The following is a 22106-nucleotide window of genomic DNA, read 5'->3' on the forward strand; positions in this document are numbered from 1 at the left end:
TTTGAATATACGTCTCTCTTGTTTGTTCGTGTTTGTGTCCCTGCTTGGATGCACATGAACATATGTGTATATGCCTAAAGATCTGAGGGTATTGTTTACGTGTCCAATGTGTGTTTGCGTGTGCTGACAGGAGCAGAGGTTTCAGGGTTGGCCTGGTGTGACCCGGGGGGGTGGGTGTGTGGAGAGGTGGCAGAGGAGTCTGGGTCACGCGGGCCAACGGGTTCGTGGGTAAAGGCTGCCGCCCCCTGAGGCCCTGATTGATAAACCAATAAATCTTTGGCTTCGTTGGTAATTAAGCTGTCAGGCTTGCTTGTTACTGTCGACCTCTCTTTTTCCCCCGCGGTGATCACTGCCCCACCCCCCCTCACATACACGCACACACACACACACACAAACAAACGCACACACACACACACACACACACACAGGCGCTCCGGTTTCGACACACGCCCAATAACGCACAGCACCACTGTCACGGAAGAGGCACTGCCATTTCGCAGCGTAGTTTTCCTTTTATCCAGGTCATGTGACGGTCTGCCTGTTCTGCACTTATGTGTGGGACATGCCGAGTCCCCGGATCCTTGGTGCGCTTGTCCCAACGACGTGCCGCCGAACTCCCTCGACTCATGTTTTTTAGTAGAGGTGAAATTGGAGGCCGCTTAACTTTATTTTATTTTCCTATTTGTTTTCTGGTTGTTTCTCGGCTGTCTCTCTCAATTTGACTATCATCTTCAATCTCAGTTCACGTCGCAAACTTAACACTGAACTGTTAAGAGCTACAGTTTTCTGTGAATCTCGATGGGAAAAATTCAGTTTCTATTGACTGTGCAGGTGCGATTTATTCATATGCCATCTTGTTGCTTCCAAATCTTTAAAAGCTAAACATAAAAGATGAGCAAAATGTCAAAATGTGTGAAGGTGATCATGAGAAAGAAAGAAGAAATGAAAGAAAAAACAACCACTTCCTGCCTGGTCGGTCAGCATCCACCAGCCTCTCGTCCCACCGGGCCCCGCACCACGTTCATGTGTGTGTGCGGCTGTCACTCCAAGTCCCGGCGGGCCAGCTGTTGCACAAACACACACATGTATATACACACTGCAGGGCTTGTGGGGTTTTCCAGTGCAGCTCCAGCCTTCTGTGTAAGTGCTTGTGTGTGTGTGTGTGGTAGTTTACAGTACAGAGTGAAAGCAGCTGTCTCTGTGCCCCCCCCCCCCCTTCATCTCTCTGTAAACACTCAACATCCGCTGTAATCACAGACGAGCCAACCCGGCGAGCTCTGCCCCCCCGACCCCCACTCCAAATTCGACCCCGTTCCCTACGCCGTGGACACAAAGACGTTCGCGTGCGTTATCAAACACGGAAAAACACGCACAGAAAACGCTTTTCTTTTGGGGTTTGCCACACACTGCTGGTGGTGGGTTTTTAAATTCAACCAGCCGTTTTTTTTCCCCCCATCCAGCAAAGTGCCTTTGTGGTTACATCCTTTGTTGCTCTGTAAATTGTGAGGCAAAAAGACCATAAATACAAACATTACATTACATTACATGTCATTTGGCTGATGCTTTTATCCAAAGCGACTTACAGTACTGTTACATTCATTCACTGTAGACGCAGCTACAGGGAGCAAACAAAATTGGATTCAATTAGACCTCAAATGTGACCTCCCGCAACTGGTTTACGCAGAGACCTCGAAACACCGCAGCCACAAGGATACCTCGTGTTTGGGTGCCACTGTCAGGAGGGTGGATGGTGGCACTTCAACAATAGAGTCTGGAATATGTTTTTATAGGCGGGCCACGTCAAAGAAAACGTACTTTGGCTTTCGTCTTTATCAAAACAAATAAAACGCGGTCAGCCAGCATGACGGCGGCGGCTCCAGTGCGGGTGGTCCACTGAATTACTGAAACACAGAGCCGCCTTTCCTGCTGGGTTGTCTTGGCCCCTCTTGGGCCTTCATCATCATCGTCCATCGGGAGTTTCTTCTCCCAGTGGTCCGTGTCTCTGCAAGCCTGCCCGTCCTGGGCGTGAGTCACAGAGATCAATCACCCCCGTGGACAAAGGTCCCGTTGCCGCGGCAGTGGGGGGGTTGATGCGTCTGTATTAATGCTGGGGATGGTGAATGCACCCCCCCTGTCCATTCATCCACACGCTTGAGCACTCGCGACCTCTAAATGGCAATCCTCTCACCACCTATGGCGGTGCCCCCCCCTCAAACACAGGCTTGATATGGAAAACGGCATGCATATGTATGTCTTCATGCGGGCCCGGCGGCTCCCGGTCCCCGAGCCAGCCCAGAGCCAATAACTGAAAAGGCTTCTCCCTTAGCTTCTGCGGTGGAAGCTAATTGCGTCTGTGCTTTATTAGCGGTTGTCGCAGGGAATATTGAGCCTTTCTTATCTTCTCACTGCTCGGCCCCGTTCACTGGCATCCTCGTTGGATTTGAACCCCGGCGTGCTCCGAATCAGACCAGTCGAGAAAAAGAGAACCATCAGCTCTGACTTTCTATCGGCGGTGCTCTTAGACACTTGCGATGCTTCATGTTCCTGTGCCGTGGTGGCCTGCCTCCCAGCGCTGTGTTACTGCTAACCTTATTTTTATGTTGCCCAATTGTCAATGTAGGTTTTTGTGGATTAAATAAATGCACACTTATTTCTAGCTTGCTGGGTGAAATTGGAGCACAATGGAAAAAGAAGACTTCTTCTATGTCTTATCATTGTTATTATTCCCATATTTTATCAGGGCTATTTGTGTTCGAACAGATCATTAGAGGTTACAAAATCCTAAATTCACTTTTATGTTTCTTGTTTTCTTGAGTGGTATATACATAAACATATTTGCTAAATAGGCTAATGCTATGCATCGTAACTTGTACAGAAGCCAGTTTGCCAGAATTGCACTTGTTAACACAGTTAATAGTATCTTTAGAGTGCGTTATACTCATTATGCAAAGTTTTCAATGGACATTTCTGTGTTTATTTATGCTTCTGATATCTATTTACAACCCCTGGGGTTAATAATCTGTCCAATCAGGTCATCTACCAGAAAAAATGTAGACCAATTATAAATATTTATGTGTGTATGGATAGTATGCAATTCATATATGATTCATGCACAAGGCCTACAACCCATTTTGCGTAAATAATCTAATCTAACCTGTTGTGTTGCCTCCCGTCAACCTCAGAATTCCAGCTGCCCCGCTCAGCTTCCTTCAACAGATGTATGCTGCAGAGCATTTTCATCTCCTATAATAGCCCAATTATACGCAAATGTGTTTTTTTTCTTCCCCTATTTTATTCCAGTCACCATTTCTTAACATGTGAAAAATAACTGATGCCGTCATCAACCCGACCGGCACATTTAACCAGACCGCACGTATGGTTTAAAGCCGTGGAGGGAGCGGCGTTTCTTCCTAACCAGACTGAGCATGGCCTCGGGCGTGTTCCTCTTCAGGACAGGCCGAGTTATCCACAAGGACGGAGGCGCGGCGCAGGGTATAATCCTGCGTATCCCTGCCTGTGTCGTTATGTAGATCCTCTCTGTGAGGGCGTAATTAGACCGGAGCAGGGGAGGAGAGAGGGGAGAAGGTACGTAGGTGTGCGGAGCTCAGGGAGATGCTCTAATCGTCTTTGTCAACCTCCTGCCGTGGTGTCAAGTTTCATATCTGCTCTCCGCGGCCAGGCACCCAGGGAACGGGACGGCGTCACGGGGTGGAGTTTGGCTGGCGGTGTGTACACACACACACGCACACACACACACACACAAAGCGTAGCAACTCACGCAACGAGCTCCGCCGCAACCGACAGCGGTGGCAATCGGACGCAAATGACTGTGGAGGTGAGGCAGTGAGTGAGGGGCTCGGGGGGTGAGGGCACTCGCTGTGTGTGTTCTGCGGTTCTTTGTTCCCTTCCGTCAGAGCCACTCAGAGGGTCCGCTGGTCGCTCTGGGCCAGTCCTGTAAGCACACACGTCACCGCTCAGTTTAATTCAGGCCAGAAATATCAACTTTTACCTGCCAAGTGCTGTAATTGTGATAGGAGGTGTGTGTGTGTGTGTGTGTGTGTGTGTATATGTGGGGTGGGGGGTTGCCTCGACGACAACTCCCAAACAGAGTCGCAGCCTTTTGAAGGATGCAAGGGCCTCCTCCACGCCCCTGCTAATGTGAGAGCACATGTACACGCTGTGAAATAATAATAATAATAATAATAAAAACCTTCAATTTTATATAGCGCTTCTCTAAATACCCGAAGTCGCTTACAGAGTCCAGAGTTCAGTAGTCATACACACACACGTCATCCCGGTGGTGGTAAGCTACATCAGTAGCCACAGCTGCCCTGGGGCAGACTGACAGAAGCGTGGCAGCCAATCAGCGCCTACGGCCCCTCCGACCACCACCAACATTCATTCACATCCATATGAACCTGGGTGAGGCTGTGGTGCAATGGGAGTTTGTTGACATTAGCACACGGCCAGTTTCATCACGGCTCTGTGCCAATCTTCAGGAGCGTCCTCTACTCCGTCCAAACGCTCTTCATCTCCCCGCCTCACAGAGCGCCGACACAAATAGACCCCGACACAAATAGACCCCGACACAAATAGACCCCGCAATGGGGGTTCTGTGCAGTTAAGACCAACGCGCAGCCCTCTGTAACCAAATGAATGCAAGGAAATAGTCGTAAATAAAAGCAAGAGCAGATGTTGATAACGTTAAGTCATGGGGGGGGGGGCTCAAACTGAGTTCTCTTTTTTTTTCTTACATTTTGTCATGAACATTTCCCCCTGCACTACAGGCCAAAGCATGTTTCTCCCAACAGTGACGGGTGTAGACAGAAGGAGACGAACCAACCAGTAGGAGTCCCTAATGCTAAAGACAGATTCCCTAAGGGGTCTCTCCCCAGCCCGAAATCAGTTTGCGACCTTCCCTGACTTCAGCTCACCCTGAACTACCTTGTTCCTCTGCTGCACGTCTATTTTTGGTGTGTCTTCTGCACCAAGATGTGTGAAAACCTTAAAATTCTGTAATCGGAACCAGACAGAGGACGTCAAATTGCCAGAATGCCATATTGGTATTGTTCTCTCAGGTTGTCCGTCAGTATGTGCCAATCTCAGTAACGCCTGGACAGAATTATCTTTAAATTTGCCACAAATGCTAACTTGGATTCAAGGAGGAACTGGTTTGACTTTGGTCAAAGGTCAATGTCACCATCTGTGTTTCCATTCAATCGTAAAGCAAACCGTTGGTAAGTTTTTGATATGTACAAATAAAATGGTTTGGTTCCATTAAAGTGCGTAAACTCAGCCACAAGTAGTTTGGTCAGAAGTTGGCCGGAACCCTCCAGTAAACCCAGCAAAAGAAATCCAGGAATTTGTTTCAATTGGACAAGTGTTAATTGTTCTTTTTATGTGAGCTCCTATTGGCCACGTTTCAGAACGAGAACACCATAATTTTTGATTTGGGAATATCCGAGAAGATGAAACGGCAGAGCAGTCACGCGAGTCAAATGTCAGAATATACTCGTCAGTTTACGCATCCTATTTCCCACATCAACTCATTTTTACGCCTCAAGGGAGCGTAAAAACATTATTTAGCAAACTGAGGAAGTTTGACCCCAAACTGTTGTTTCAATACAGCTTTTCAAATGCGATATAAAAAAATACAGACTGAGAACACGGCTGCTATGACCTCGCGTCTGTCCCACAATCAAAGTGTTTAGGAACGGGTTGAGAAACATCCACCTGGAATAAAAACGTTGACAAATTTGGTGGTCAAAGGTCACCGTGACTCCACCACCCAGGAATGTGTCCGCTAATTGTGACAATTCCACACAAAATGTCCGATAGGATACAATGATGTTGTTGGGGGGGGGGGGGGGGGGGGGGCATACAACTGCTAGATGGCAATTCTACTGCCAATATCATTGACAGGCATGAGAATCCCTCACCTTTCGGCGAAATTCGCCGTTTTGAAACCAAAATAGGTGACTGACGTGAATCGTGTAGATCCGAAGAGTTTTTGTTTTGGGGAGGGGGCGTCAATTGGCCGGCCGGCGTTTATGAGATTGGAGTGGGACAGGAGAAAATGTGGAGTGGTGCTTTTCGCAATAGAACATCTTTGATGGGCACGTGTCGCGTCTCGGCCAATCAGCGTCAAGATGTTTTCAGCGTTTGGTGGTTTAGGTTAGCTTGAATGTTAGCCCGCTATCTGCTGCTGTCGCGCTGCACGGTGGAGCGATCCTAACAAAGTACCCGTACGTTAAGAGCGATGTGATTTAGCATATTTTTTGTATCGATACTTCATTAAAAAAGCGATCAGAGCGCACGCGCTGTTCCGTGTCGAGCTGTCTGCGCACACTACGCAGCGAGTGCCGTTAAGTGAAATTTTCGGCTTTAAAAATAAAAATTAAAAAAGATGCCAGAAGTGAAATGTTTAAGTTCAGTCTGTAAAGTTCTGTTACTGTAACTCTCCAGTTGCTCATCCTGATGAACTCTGTATCATCTGGTCAGATACAGACTAACAGTCTCATAGTGATAATCAATGCTATGATGGCTCCATGTAGTTTCATTAATATCTTGTAGGCTAATACTAATAATACTGCCATTTGTTAAGTGTTGAAAAAGTTGGTAAAAAGTGAACCATACAGATATTTTATTTATTACTATTATAGATAAATATACCAGGATCGTATTTATGGTACTGTGTTATGGTATTGTATCAGTATCATGATATTTATGGCAGGTATGGCATAGATTAGAACATACGTGTCAAACTCATGGCCCTTGAGCCCCTAAATGTGGCCCGCCACGTCATTTTATGTGACGGCATTCTTTTGTCCTTAAGATTCACTTGTTGGTTCATAATTGACTGTAAAAGGGAATATGACTAAATAGTTGTGTTGTGCATACTGTGATATTCTGAACACTCAGGTTCAAACTGCAACATCTTTTCATTAAATACATTTGAGAAGTTAAAAATATCCCTCGATTTAGGTCTCAGCTTGTCATTCAGGGGTGATAGTGCGTCCCAAAGCCAGACCAGTGGAGAACCACAGCCCCAAACCAGTGGAGAACTACTGCCCCAGACCAGTGGAGAACCACTGCCCAGACCAGTGGAGAACCACTACCCAGACCAGTAGAGAACCACTACCCAGACCAGTGGAGAACCACCTGTCTCAACTGTGAAAAAGCTTTTAACAAAGTTAATGTAATAATGTTTGTTTGATCTTTGATAAAGTAATGTGGGTTAAAATAAATAGAATTAAATTAAATAGATGTATTGTATAATATTAAATACATTTGCATATATAGTTATACATTTATATAAGTACACCTAAATAAACAAACAAATGCAAAGACAGTTATTTAACAATATGTTCTGGAGTAGTTAGAATTATACCGTGTTAGTGACAACCGGCCCTTTGAGGGCAGCCATGAGGCGGATGTGGCCCTCGCTGAAAATGAGTTTGACACCCCTGGATTAGAAGATCGTGACAACCAGGTAGAGGCAGAACAGACTCAAGGAACAGACTCGAGGCTCAGCAGAGCACAAGACTTGAAGACTTGTTCACGCCAAAAAAAAAAGGAAGTTGGTTCATGAATAACTATATTATATACAATATTACTATTATTATAGGGCCCACTGACTTGGTGTCAGAATGGAGGAACTATAGATTATCATACAACGTCCAACATCGATGTTCGTGGAAGTCACCAGCACCCCCCGCGCCTATCCTTCTCACCTTTTCACCCCTGACCCGTTTTCATGCCTGATTGAGTCCTCGCCTCCAACAAGTCCCTTATTACTACCATTGCGGAGGAGAAGATTTATCTTCCTTGTATGCATTCTGCTAATCTGCCATCTCTCATGTTGCAGGGACGATGACGACATCAACGACGTGGCCTCCATGGCCGGGGTGAACCTGAACGAGGAGAGCGCGAGAATACTCGCCACCAACTCTGAGCTAGTGGGAACGCATATTCGCTCATGCAAAGATGAGGCCTTTCTCCACACGGGCCTGCTCCATCGGCGAATTCTGGAAACGGGTGAGACGAGTGCGCCCTGGCAACGTCGAGACTCGCCAAACTTTATAACTCTTTAACGTCCTTAGCTGCATTTCGAGGAGGCTAGCAGCAAAAGAACATGTCGCCCTGCGCCTCCTCTCATAAGACAACAAGCCAAAGCTGTAAATCCAGGCGGTAGCAGTGATGACATCATCAACTGTTGTCTTTTTGCGTGAGGAACATGTTGTTTCTGTATTTATAGTGTCATCACTAAAGACAGTTTTTGATTTTTCTCTCCTTCAGTGGTTCAGTCTTTTCTTGTTTGGCCTCGGCTTGAATTTGATACACTTCACAATTCTTTCACCTCCTTTAATGAATTCTTCAGTGGCTGTCTGAACTCACTGGACCGCAGGCACACACATAAATACTTTATGGGTTTGTCTTTTGAAGGCTGGCTGTCAGATTGTTCTCTGGACTAAAGGAACAGAGTTTAGAGGGATAAGCCTTGGCAGTGGGATTTTGAATCTTTCTCTCTTCCCGGAGTGGATCTTGACACTCCGAAGGCAGCCGGCGTTGCGTGTGCTAATCGATACAGGCGGAGGGGTTTTGGTTGGTTTGCAGCATCACACCACAGTGATCGTGTCTTCATTTCCTCTTTTTTTGTTGCTGCCGGCAGTCTTTCTTATTGGAATATTGCCTGGAATACACTTCAGGCTCCCGCCGCATGGCGAAACCTGTGAAAACGTATAATGAGCGTGACTACTCGAAGTCAAAGTAGAGCCTAGCATCTCGCTCCTGTGCATCAGATCAACAAACGCACAGCATAATTCCACATGACAAGGCAGTCTGGCGCCCTCCTCTTGTTTGATCTCAATTAAAGTATCTGTAGTGTAGCAACAGAACCCCACAGGTCATGTTTCCTTACGTGGACTCGTAACGTGGTTGTTATCCTGTCACCTTTGGGGCCGAAGGGTTGTTTAAAAATATATATATCTTTCCCCCGGGGGGGTGGACACACAGCATGATACAAGGGCAGGAGGCTAAGGTGCCCCCTGCTGGGGAAGTGGCACTTGTGCAGCTTTGTTGTGTCAGTGATTGGCCTCTCTGCGCTCTCAGCTGACGAGCACCAAGTCCCACTCTGCCTCTTCATTTACTTTATCTCTGGTTGCCCCTGCAAAAAAGATGGGGTCCCATCACCTCTCTTTTTTGTGGGTTTTTAAACGAGTGGAGCCATGATTCCCACGTTATTTTTTAATACTGATTCCGGGAAAGGATATTTCCACGCCTTTCTTTATTGACCTCCTCATGTCTCTCCACGTCTCGTGTCCTCTGCTCTTTTATTATTACTTGATATACTCCTCTCTCTCCCTCCCCTCCTTCTCATATCTCTTCAGGCTGGTCCTTGAGCTGGGCATGGGGGGGGGGGGGGGGGGTCTGTAATGTTTCTGAAGCTGCAAAAAAAAAGCACTCCACCCCTCCGCAGATCAGGAACCAGAATACAAGCACAGCTGGAGCGGGCTAGAAAAGCTCCTCAAAGATAACAAGGGTTAGAGTTAGTCCACTGATGATAGTCCACTGATACTTTTAAGTTGCCCACACACACACACACACACACACACACCCTCCTGCACACACATGCATGTGTGGGTTTATTGTATAAACTTACACAAGAAGACGGATGTGTCATTGAAACACACAGCCGATATGCCAAACACACACATGCAGGGGATATACAGTCATGACACTCGTCAAATTCTAAGACTTGAAAAACGAAAATAAAACAAATAAGCATTTGTATGTTGCTTATTAATTCAGTATAGTTCTCAAATATATCTTGATAGCACAATCTAACGGCTGAAGATAGCATTGACAGAAAAACTGGTTGATTTTAATGGGAAGCTATGTGTTCTCAAGCTTTAATTCCTTCAACTTGAACATGATTCACTTTCAAAAAGTGCTTCATGCCAGTTTTACCATGGAGCTAGCATGACATGCTGCGGGGGGGAAAAAACAGTCGCAGTCAACACAAACGATTTAGCCCTCTTTTTGTAAGACATGAGCTTCAATATCTCTTAATGTCTGAAATACTGTGTACAACATAGTATACGTATCTTCAATGGAGATTTGACTTGTGTTAAAGGAAAAATGGCTGTAAGGATGGTTGTAAAATCACGTTGGTGGCTCGTTCGCAAGGCAACTAGCTTGTGCTTCTCCAAAGCGACCAGCCACCAGCCCGCTGTTCGGCTCATTTTCGGTCACCAGCGGAGCATGGCGGAATTAGCAAGCGTAGCTAACTAGCAAGCTGTCCACTGGTTAGCTCGCTAGCTAGCAAGAACTTGTTTCAGACAATAAGACAAAGCATTAAGTTGTAAAATAAACTAATTATTTTATTCATTACTGCAAAACCTCACCTCATTGAGTCCTCGATATGCTTGCTATAAGTATGTTTAGTTTGTTTTCAGGTTAGCCCTCTTCAGCGGTGCACAAAAAAATGGCCGCCTTCCAGCTACGTTGATTGTAATGAGCATATCCCTTCTACTCTTATTCACCGACTAACTGTTACGTCTTTCATTATGAGCTCCAGAAAGATGTTTTTTACTATTTACTAGCCCGGTATTGCATTAAGCAATTGTTAAGTTGTTAAGCCCCGCACTTCAACTATATTTGGTCTTTTTGTTCACCATAATGTGGAATTGTTATGCTACATCTTCTGTTAGATTACATTGGTACTACCAAGAAGAAGTACTTACGTAACACAAAAGGACTAACATATGTAATTTTGAATTTTGTTCATCTTTACTGCCCCTTCTGCACTTGTTTGGCCCTGCTTTAGCTTTTCTTTCTGTTTTTTTATCTGTCTTGAAAGCAGTTCCAGTTGACAAGTAAAAATAAATCGATTTATGCTTAAAATACTTCAAATGTAGAGCATTAAAAGTCTTAAATGTTGCATGGGTGTAAGAAAAGTAGCCCTTGTGTTTGCTAAAGTTTGATGCTGACTATTCTTTCAAAAGGAGAATCAAACTGAGACAATGTCAGGGTCCTTGAAAGGAGATTATCACGATCGTCACGATGAGAAATTCACCCCAGATTACAAAAACACTTCTTACATTTGACCACATCTTATCACCGGGTACCGTGGGGTTATTTGTCAGTTAGTTAATAAGGTCTGTTCGTGTTTTGTAAATCTTCAATTAGCTTCCCTTCACCCCGACTCTGGGGGTATGGTTCTGGTGGTTGCTTATGGGAGTCATTTACAACTTGAGTGGTCCTTGTGGTCCTTGTGGCCGCACTGGCTCTTGACTCCTGATGTGCAGTGGAAAGGATTTTGCGTTGAGTTCATCCCCATCATGCACGTCTGTCAGCTCGTCAGCCACCCCAAGAGGATCTCGGGAGCATCTTGGGTTATTATATGTCTGTGGGCAGAGAAAAGAAAGAATAGTTTGCAGGTATTATAGATACAAACTAGTATAGTTGGGTCATTCATGGTTACTGCCAGCTACTTTTCAGGGGGACCCTTGTTGCTATGGATACCATTCAGTTCTATGCGATATAAATATTCAAGTTTCCAGGCCTCCACGCAGTGTCTCTCCATTGTCGGTCATTCGTGATACTTTCTGTTGTGTTGAGGGGTAACGAGCAGAGAGAGAGCATGATACACAATACGGTAAAAACACATACAAGATCTATAATTAATCTTATAATTTATGGTGTACCTGATATGTCGTACCGACACACTGTACTTACCCTGGAAAGCTCTGCAACTGCACATGTGAAAAGGAGCGGATGCATGCAGGTAGCGGATGGGCGCGTAGTTCTTCATACGTTGTTGTGTGTCTGGGTAGAATGGCCCAAGCAGTCTCAATGTCCCGTGTACAGGGTGAACTCTTTCTGTGAGTTTAAAGCCATCTTTGTCTCTTTAAATTCCTTTTGAGAAAAATCATCGACCCCTTTTTCTGGAAGTAAAACTGACGTATTTGGTGGGTGGCGCGTAGGTGGAGGCGCTCATTAACGCTGGTTGGCAAGTTTTGTTGGCTTTTTAAAAATATTGGCTGAAGAAAATAGAGCTTCTCTCATTATGTATAGTCTCTCACTCGCTGAGACCGCAAGTGTTACAAGGGATCATATTAGCCGACCCCTACCTACCGATGAAACTATACTTTTGCAGGTATTTGGCCATAAACCATAGTATTGGAATTTTTGTTCTTTTTTACCTGAATTTGCAAGAGACATTCATGTTACATTGTGACCACACTGGTGACCTCCTGTCTTTTTAACCTAGCACCACAATCAGGTAAAAAAAACGTGTGACCAAATTCATTGAGATGCATTTTCTGGGAGCCATGGATATCTGCACCAAATCATGACGTTCCATCCAATAATTGCTGAGTCTGAAACCCAAGTGGCGGACGGACTGACCCACCAACTGACGTTGCCCAGCCTCGAGCCGCATAGCTTGCTTCGATAACAACACTTGCACATATTTCCACCCAACTGGAGATGGTACAATCTTTGGTTCATGTTATTTTTTCCTGTTATCTTTTGTGTCTTGTAGAAATCAAGCAAAAATATCAAAGCCTTGTAGTTCATTAGTCCCTTTTGAGACCCCTTTTTTTTCAAGGTGAATTATAGCGATTTGTTGCAGTAAAAGTTCAAGAATATGTTTTTTGCTCACAGTAATGTGGCTCTCTGGCTAAGTCTCTTAAACTTTCTCTGAAATATTAATGTCCCTGAAAGATCTTATTTTTCAGGAAGCAGAAGCCCATTAGTGTTCTGCATTGACCCTGTGACATTGCCACATGTATCGCCCCTCAGTCCTATTTCAAAGCTTTAGCGGATGAGGAGTATATGTATTGTACAGCTAATTTAAATAATTGGTGTGGTTTACTTAAAAGGGTGCCAGAGAGAAAATTATGGTAATAGTATAATTTAAAAAGAAGTTGGAAACAGTAAGCCCACCAAAGTCTGTCCTTTTTTCTTTTGTTATAACTTCAGATGAGTTTTGCTCCAAGGAAACTAAATTATCCGTCTCCTGTGAAAAAGAGATGGTCAATGTCGTTTACACACTCGAAGGAGCTCCGCTAGTAAAGCCACTCTGGGGTTCTGCACTAAGACTGTGAAACAAATTAACTTTTCTGTGTGATGAGTCCTATTTCTGGGAGTTAATTGCATGTACTAATCCAGACAGTTTATCCGTGCAGATGTGTGTGCTTGTGTGTGTGTGTGTGTGTGTGTGTGCATGATGAAAGTTGCAATCTACTGTTGCTGAGTTTTTATAGGATTTTATGTGTGTGTGTGTGTGTGTGTGTGTGTGTGTGAGAGTACGTTTGCTGGTAGCGAAAACAATTACCTTCTACCTGCTTCGATGTTGTTTTTCTCAAAATGGTGAGCTGTGGAAGCGAGTGTTTTGATGATAAAACAATCAGTTTTAAACCTGTTAATCTCTTTAGTAAATTAAATGAATAAAGGTTGTGTTATGAAACTCCCAGATGATAAAAGGGGAGGATCAACATTTCAATTGCGACAGAATCGGCTAAAACAAATTAGGTTTTGATCTTTAGAAGCAAAAGTCCTGAGTGTAGCCCTTTGTATGAGGAAGGGGCGTCGCAGTGATATTCATAATGACGTTTCGTCTTGTCCCTAATCTGTGTGTGTGTGTGTGTGTGTTTCCTTCACAGCCAAGAAGTTCGGGGTCACAGAGGTCCCAATGGAGGCGGTGATGTTCATCTCACACGCCGCACAGTCACGACTTCGAACCGTGGTAGAAAAGGTTACGACCATCGCGCAGCACCGACTGGACTCCTGCAAAGTGAGAACAACACACACACACACACACACACACACACATACAGGACTGTCTCAGAAAATTAGAATATTGTGATAAAGTTCTTTATTTTCTGTAATGCAATTAAAAAAACAAAAATGTCATGCATTCTGGATTCATTACAAATCAACTGAAATATTGCAAGCCTTTTATTCTTTTAATATTGCTGATTATGGCTTACAGTTTAAGAAAACTCAAATATCCTATCTCTAAATATTAGAATATCATGAAAAAGTATACTAGTAGGGTATTAAACAAATCACTTGAATCGTCTAATTAACTCGAAACACCTGGAAACACATTTTCAAATGTTTGATTTTGTTTTGCTGTTATAAATCTTTTTTTTTACTTGGTCTGAGGAAATATTCAAATTTTATGAGATAGGATTTTAGAGTTTTCTTAAGCTGTAAGCCATAATCAGCAATATAAAAAGAAAAAAAGGCTTGCAATATTTCAGTTGATTTGTAATGAATCCAGAATGCATGCATTTTTGTTTTTTAAATTGCATTACAGAAAATAAAGAACTTTATCACAATATTCAAATTTTCTGAGACAGTCCTGTACACACACACACATACAGGACTGTCTCAGAAAATTAGAATATTGTGATGAAGTTCTTTATTTTCTGCAATGCAATTAAAAAAACAAAAATGTCATGCATTCTGGATTCATTACAAATCAACTGAAATATTGCAAGCCTTTTATTCTGATTTATTGCTGATTATGGCTTACAGCTTAAGAAAACTCAAATATCCTATCTCTAAATATTAGAATATCATGAAAAAGTATACTAGTAGGGTATTAAACAAATCACTTGAATTGTCTAATTAACTCGAAACACCTGCAAGGGTTTCCTGAGCCTTGACAAACACTCAGCTGTTATAAATCTTTTTTTTTACTTGGTCTGAGGAAATATTAAAATTTTATGAGATAGGATTTTAGAGTTTTCTTAAACTGTAAGCCATAATCAGCAATATTAAAAGAATAAAAGGCTTGCAATATTTCAGTTGATTTGTAATGAATCCAGAATGCATGACATTTTTGTTTTTTTAATTACATTACAGAAAATAAAGAACTTCATCACAATATTCTAATTTTCTGAGACAGTCCTGTACATACACAACACACACAATCCTAAATCCTCAATGTCCTTATCATTTAAATTGGTTTTATAAAGAAAAAAAGATACACTATACTTGAGAATAACAAAGAAAAAAGATGACATTGAGAATTTGTAATGGTTTATATATCTTAGTTATACTTGCTCCCTTTCTTTTTTGTGCTGATCCCATCTCTGATCCGACCCGCACCGTGAGTTCTATAATGTGTTGCACCACTAGTCGTTTGCATACTCGCGCATTCTGCGAGCTCAAGTTTTTGTCAATTGGGTCTTATGGCTTGAATAAGAGCGATGATTTATAAGGGGATTTTCATGGCTAGATAAAGCAACTGTGTACGGGGATTTAGCCACTGAAGAAAAAGGCCCACCTAAAAAAGGTAAATATCAGTCTTAAGTCAACGTTATATTGAGAATATATTTTCACCGCTTTACCTTGCTGTCAGACAAACCCCGTTATAATGTTCTCTTCAAAGCCAAGAGACCGGACTCACAATAAAAACAGTAATGTTACCGACACGGAACTGCCGGTCCACGGCTGAACGGATCTGTTAGTTAGTTAGTTTTATGGTGTGGTGTGACTGTCCGACTCGAATCAGGTCGTTGTGCAGCTTCCTGCTGGTTCTCCTGTCCGTCTGTCCAGACCAGGGACAGGACGTCATACACTGACTATGGATATGGGTCTATTCATATCTGTGGAAACATCAGCATTCAGAACATTCACTGCAGTTGGGCAAAAAACTTTTATCAGGACAATCGAGCACACACACACACACACATAAATAAACACACACAAATACACACACACATACATACACACACAAACACAATCTCTTTTAAACACACACATTTGAATATGGGCTCCCAACATTCCCACACAGATACGCAGTGCCATGCACACAAAATGCACTTTCATCTCTCTCACGCGTAAACTCAAAGTGCAAATGTGCCACTAACATAAACACATACAAGTTAATATGAGAAACCTTTTTTCCTTTTTTAAAAGTTGATAAACAAGAGAGCTCAGACTTCTCAGTCAGTCAGCCGAAACTTGAGGTACAGAAGAAGTTCCAAGTCCTGGGTACTTTTCTCGTTACTGGTGACTGCTATACAATCGCATTTAATTGATGTACATTAAAGAAAGAAAACCCATCTCGACTGCTAGCCTGAATCTCGGCGTATTTGTGAGAACAGTGGGGGGAAACTTTTAAATTTTTGTTTTTTGTTTTTTTGTTTTCTGACACACCGTGAAGAGAGGAAGAAGAGGATGGAGGAAGAGCAGCGCTACAGCTGTCCCCGTCTTGTTTGGCGCATCTTCTTCTTCCGTTCGTTCTTTTTCCCTTTTTTGTGGTTTAGGAAATGAGGTGTGTATGTGAGTGTGAGTGTGAGAGAGAGAGAGAGAGAGACGGAGCTCTGTGAAGCCACTCTGTTGACATCAGCGGAAAAAAATAGAAAAAAGAAAAAGACCAAAAGACAAAGCAGCCTTAAAAGAGCAACCGGGCTTTGGTGGCGTCGGCAGGAGCTACGGCAAGAGTGCAGGCTCAGCGCTGCAACAAAGAGGAGAGAGAGGAAGAGTGTGGGGGGGTGAGCCTCTGATGTGTCTTTGTGCTCTGTGCCACCCAGCTCCTCTCATCCACACACACACACACACACACACACAGATAGAAAAAAAAGGGATGTAGAAAGCTGCATAGGTGACACACAGACGTATACGCACACAGACGTGTGAAATAAGCAATTATCCTATTAACTTCTGATGCCCGACAAAAGTTTTCTTCTTTTATTTTTTCTAACCTGCCTTTTCTTTTCGCCAAGTGGGAGGGTGATGCCGCCATATGGAAAGAATATTCATCGTCTTGAAATAGACAACAAGTTAGTTTTTTGTTATGCTCATGAGGATTCATCATGCCATTTTTTGTTTGAGGGCTGTGCGATTCACGCGTTGGCGGGGATGCAAGGGGAAAACTTACAACCCAGTTACAAGTCAACGTCAACACCCGGACAAAGTGTTTAAAAAACAAACAAATCGCAAACTTCAAGCAAACCTCGCTAAATTTGACTTTTTTTTTCCAACACAGTGCCCGTCATTTTTCGACCAGTAGCGCCCGAAACACAGCTTAATTAGAAGAAGACAGAATCCAGGCGGGGGGGCAGGGTCTCTGGAGATACATCCACTTCAAGTGGGTCGGAAGGGATGATTAAGAGCTTATTCTTTTATTTTATTGAGTCTACAGAGTGTATTTTTTAGGAAATTCCTGCAAAGTATAACTTTATAATGAGGACCGAAATATGTATATTCTCTGCACGTACTGAGCTCATACATTTTGTGCCTTTTAGCTCCCTAACTAGTGCTGTGTTTCCACATAGTGTCACTGTGGAATAAGTTTCAGTCTTTTGACAGAAAGTTGAGCAGCATCATTTTCTATTGTTTATGTTTATTTATGTTGTTGTTTATTCCAGCAAAAATGTCCGGTTCCAGCTTGTTCATGTTGGGATTTGCGGCTTTTCTCTGATTCTCTGAGTCATTTTTAAGTGGAGTATCTTCGGCTGAGGACAAAAGAAGTCTTTTGAAGAAGCCACATCGGGCGGAGACAGATTTTTGCTCGGCGGTATCGACAGTCGTCTGACAAACGGAGCCGTGATATAGATCATGAATAATCATCAGTCGCAGACTGGAGCAGAGTGTTCATCTACTGTTCTGCGCAATTGTTAAAAATGCTGTCAGACCTCTTTTTAATGCAGGACAGTGTTAGCTGTGTGGTTGAGAGTACATGAAACTCTAAATATTACCACACTCCTAGAAATCAATATTCTAGCAATCTCATTTCACATTTGAGGTAATCTATTTTGTAGCGCTGGACTGGGGGCGGCCCTGAGGTTCTGACATGTTGAATATGGCCCTGAATCTATTTATTTATTTTCTCTCCATCTCCTTGTCAGGAAGACGAGTGCTACGAGCAGTCGGCAGAGGTTCGCTCCCAGCTGCGCTTCTTCGAGCAGCTGGAGAGGATGGAGAAGCAGAGGAAGGACGAGCAGGAGAGGGAGATCCTGTTGAAGGCCGCGAAAGTAAGTTGTTGTCACCTCCACCATCCTTGCGTGTGTGTGTGTGTGTGTGTGTGTGTGTGTGTGTGTGTGAGAGAGAGAAGGAGAGAAAGAGTCCCGATGCAACAGTGTGTTTTCTGTGTACTGCTGTGTGTGTGCTTGAAGCTCTGACAGATGAATTAGAGTGTGACACCAGTGGATGAAGTGACCTCCCTGCGTCCTCCCAGGCTCCCGGCCCCAGGGCTCCTCTGTCCCAGCTCTTCCTCACCCGACACAGCGCACTACACTACACGACCCCACCCCCCCAGACACACACACACACACACACAGCCATGTACAAGCTACACAACACCCCCTCTATCACAAGCCCTGACAGCTCAGGTGAAACAGAGCATCAGTTTAGAAGAGTCAGGAGGGGCCAGCATGTTTTTCTCCTTCCATCAACCCCCGTTCGTACACAACTGCCTGGCTGTCCTGAGTGTCTTATAGTCTTCTTTTCTTCTTTTCATTTACCAGGAAACTTTCCAACCCCGCAAAAAAGCAAGCGACCAAAATTGCATTAGTGATCTCGAACAGAGACAGTTGCTTTGTTTCAACTTTATGAGCTCAGATATATATATACATATATTAATTACTTTGTTGTTACATTTTTAAGAAAAAAATGAATACAAAACTATTCAGAGAAGAATTCCATTGTCTCAACAAAATTGTTGCACAAGGGGCTTCAAACACAATGCAGAGTTCGGGGCCATCTCCTCAGCAGCCAGCAGTTACTAGTTGCTGAAACCTCGCTGCCAAAGCAGAGAGTAATTCAAGCCACCTGGAATCGAGCTCAGGGTTCATGTCCAGTATTAATCGACACCCGCTTCGCATCTTAGCGTTCGGACTCGCTGTTGTGCGCTGCATATGTCTCTGGTATAGTCCTTCAGTTGATGTGCATCTTCAATGTCCCTTCAATAAAGGACAAACTCTTTCGTGACTTTTTGTCCCTTTGAAAAAAACACGACAGATATCTGCACAGTGCAGGTGTGTCACGACACAGTCACACACACAATAAGCTGCACTAACATTGCTAGAAGGTATTTCAAGCTCTTCTGATCTCCGACAGGGCCCTGGCATTTGTTACCCGTCAAACCCTTTATGTGTTTATCAGGAGAAGAAGTTTTCACATTTATAAAGATCACTGACTCAAAAAAAAGAAAGAAAGAAAGAGAGAGAGAGCGAATCTTTTGCAAATGAAAATGCCCGGCGGTGCAACATTAGCAGAAAGCTAGGTTAATTAAATTAATTTTGAATGGAGCAAATGTCCCACAGTAAAGATTCTCATTGCAGCACACCTCACCGTCTTAATTGCATTATTACGCTCCGGTCCTGCCATGCAGGATATTAGAAAGTCCTCTGGTTGATGAACGCCGGACCACCAAACGTCACGACCTGTCTGGGGGGAAAAAAGAAGAAGAAGAAAAGGCAGTTCCTCGGCAAGAAGGCGGTGCATGCGAAGTGTGTTGTTAAGGGAATGAATAGTGGCGCTCTTTATGTCCCCCCCCCCCCCCCCACCTCCCCCAGGTGCCCAGTTCTAACCGCTTTAGTGGGGAACTTCTGCCGATTTGGCCAAGTTCCCGTTGGAAGGGCTCGCCTCGGGCTTTCTGGGCAGCGTCGAGGAGAGTTTGACTTCACCTCTGAGCCTTGTGGGTTTTTTTTGGCGCCCGTTGCCATGGCGTTTTGAGTTCGAGCAAAAGTTTATGGAGTAAATAATTTTTTAAAAAGATTGTACGAAATATTACACACTTTAGACACTAGTTTTTCTTCCGTCCTCCTATTTAATCACGAACGTTGTATCTTTTACTCTGTGTTATTGTGTGGGCACAAGTATATTTATCAGAATTATTTAATGGTAATAGAAAAAATCCATCCGAAAGTTTCTTATTATCTTTTCTTTTATTGTTTTTTGTCTCTGTTTCATTTTGCTTACTCCCAATGATAACTGTGAAAACATGCTTTTTCCTCTCACACACTAAAAAAACAAAAAGGTGTAAAGCACAGCTTAATATTGATTATTGGCTACTTGGTGAATATTTGTGTCTCCCACTCTCAGTAAATCATGAACGAGAGATGATGAACAGAATGTGGAAGTGACTTCTGCACGAGGAGCGATGGGAATGGAAGTTTCACCTTTTTGGGAGAATATATTGACAGAATATTAAACTTTCCACACACAACCGCACAGCTAAAAGAAACAAGTACACCGCTCTGGGGGCTTAACTTTTTTCTTTTTCTTTTATCGCCTGGGCAACGAAGTGAAAAAGCAAACAAAACTTGTCAAAATGACTTGTGGAATATGATTAGTCGTATACTGTAAAATGCTGTATTGAATTTTTACATTTAAAAAAAAACCCTGATCGTCAGCGTCCATCTCCACCCACTCCTCGTCTCCCCGTCCGCTCTCTCCTGTAAGTGAGTGCGGAAACCAGGGCAGCTGACGGAGGAGATGTAAAGCACGCCAGTGGCACCGCTGCCCTTTGTAAACAGGCCCTCTGCACCCGCCCCCCCCCCATAAACACACACACAATCTGCCCCATCCTGCCTCCCTCCTGCTTGAGCGCCTGCTAATTTGACCTCCTGAACAAGAAGCCCTGCTGAAATAATCCCTCCTCCTCCTCCTCCTCACAACAAGCCCTCCCCTCCACTCTGCGCCGTCCACTTAGAATATGACTCAAGTCTTTGGGGGAGGCTCCGGCCCGACCGGAGGGCGAACGCATTAGTCTCCGTTGCGATACCGACCAGTACGTGAACCGCCTGATATATGTAAAGCCAATTAGCAGGAAGGCTATGAAGAGGAAAGGAGGCGGGGGGGTAGAGGAGGTTGAGGCAGGAGGGGACTCTGATTGATTAAGCATTGGAATAGATGTTAATACTCTTATGGTCTGCAGAGCGTACTGTAAAATATATCCAATTATTTCGGCGTTTTGACATTTACCTCCATAATATCACTTTTGAAAAAAATGTGCCGGTGAATAAATGCAACCGATAAACACACTGGACACTGAGGGAAATATATCTATATAGAATGTAAACGGTTACATTTTAGCCGCGTGACGAAGAATTCCCAGAGACACGTTCGCCCAGATCTCGGCTGCTGATTAAAATAGAATTGCTGTATTGTTATGCCAGGGACACACACGCACACACACACACACACGCACACACACACACACACGCTGTCACTGATACTCACCAACATCCTTTGCCCTGTGTGAGTGTGTGTGTGTGTGTGTGGGGGGGGGGGTCTGTGCTGGCTCCTGCAGAATTTTTAATAACCTCTTTTGATTAGAGTCCCCCTCCAGCGGCTTATTTAGGGATGGATTTGGAGCGGGGTTTAAAGGCCAGGGCCCCCCCCGGGTGGTGGTGGTGGTGGTGGGGGGGGGGGGCTCCATTGCACTTCTGTGAATTCAAATACGATGTCCTTGACACCTCCGTATCCTGTCCCCGTTTCGCACCACTCTTTGCCGCAGCAGCAACAGATGAGCGGCGAAGGATAGGGGGATGTGGGCTCCTTTTTAAAAAACAGCTGTTAACCTGTGTGTCCCCCCCCCACACACACACACACCCACCTCCTCTCTCTTTTACTCCACAGAGTCGCTCCAGGCAAGAGGACCCAGAGCAAGCTCGGCTGAAACAGAAAGCCAAGGAGGTAAGCTGCGGCGGAGATCATTACCCTTGACATTTCCCCCTCCCCCTCCCCACCCCACCACACACCGACTCCTGGCGTATACATTTTTCATGCATCGCTACATATGTAATGCCATTTAAAGTGGGAAAATAGTTTGAGGAATCATTCGCGCCGATTGATGCCCTCCACTCTTTCTTCATCTCCCTATTGACTCATTGAGCTGGGCCTGTTGTTGGTCAGTGGGCTGCCAGTGGACGGACAGACATGCACACGCCCTTTCAGGTTTATTTATATTCCTCCTCCTAATCCTTTTCGGTAAACATATTTGTTCCTGCTATTTTGTCGCAAAACTCCATCTGCCTCTACTAGAACCTGTTCTTTCACATCTCTTTGCAACATTAGCTCAGCGAGGCCATGTAAAGCAAAGTGAATGAGGGTTTTAGACGCAGCGATTCTCGCTG

General features: G+C 44.1%; 1 protein-coding gene and 1 pseudogene across 1 annotated transcript in view; one reads left to right on the forward strand and one right to left on the reverse strand.

The window, feature by feature from the left end:
* The window catches only part of LOC130192427 (serine/threonine-protein phosphatase with EF-hands 1-like), a 991358-nt pseudogene that overhangs the window by 296000 nt on the left and 673252 nt on the right, over positions 1-22106 (reverse strand).
* LOC130192417 (transcription initiation factor TFIID subunit 4-like) overlaps positions 1-22106 on the forward strand; it is an 88607-nt gene that overhangs the window by 20360 nt on the left and 46141 nt on the right. The window contains exons 10-13 of the mRNA XM_056412399.1: positions 7868-8037; positions 13671-13801; positions 17874-17999; positions 21610-21666. Of these exons, the coding sequence (XP_056268374.1) occupies positions 7868-8037; positions 13671-13801; positions 17874-17999; positions 21610-21666 (484 nt within the window). The remainder of the gene's footprint in view (positions 1-7867; positions 8038-13670; positions 13802-17873; positions 18000-21609; positions 21667-22106) is intronic.

This window comes from Pseudoliparis swirei, chromosome 4, assembly GCF_029220125.1.
Source record: "Pseudoliparis swirei isolate HS2019 ecotype Mariana Trench chromosome 4, NWPU_hadal_v1, whole genome shotgun sequence".
NCBI lineage: Eukaryota > Metazoa > Chordata > Actinopteri > Perciformes > Liparidae > Pseudoliparis > Pseudoliparis swirei.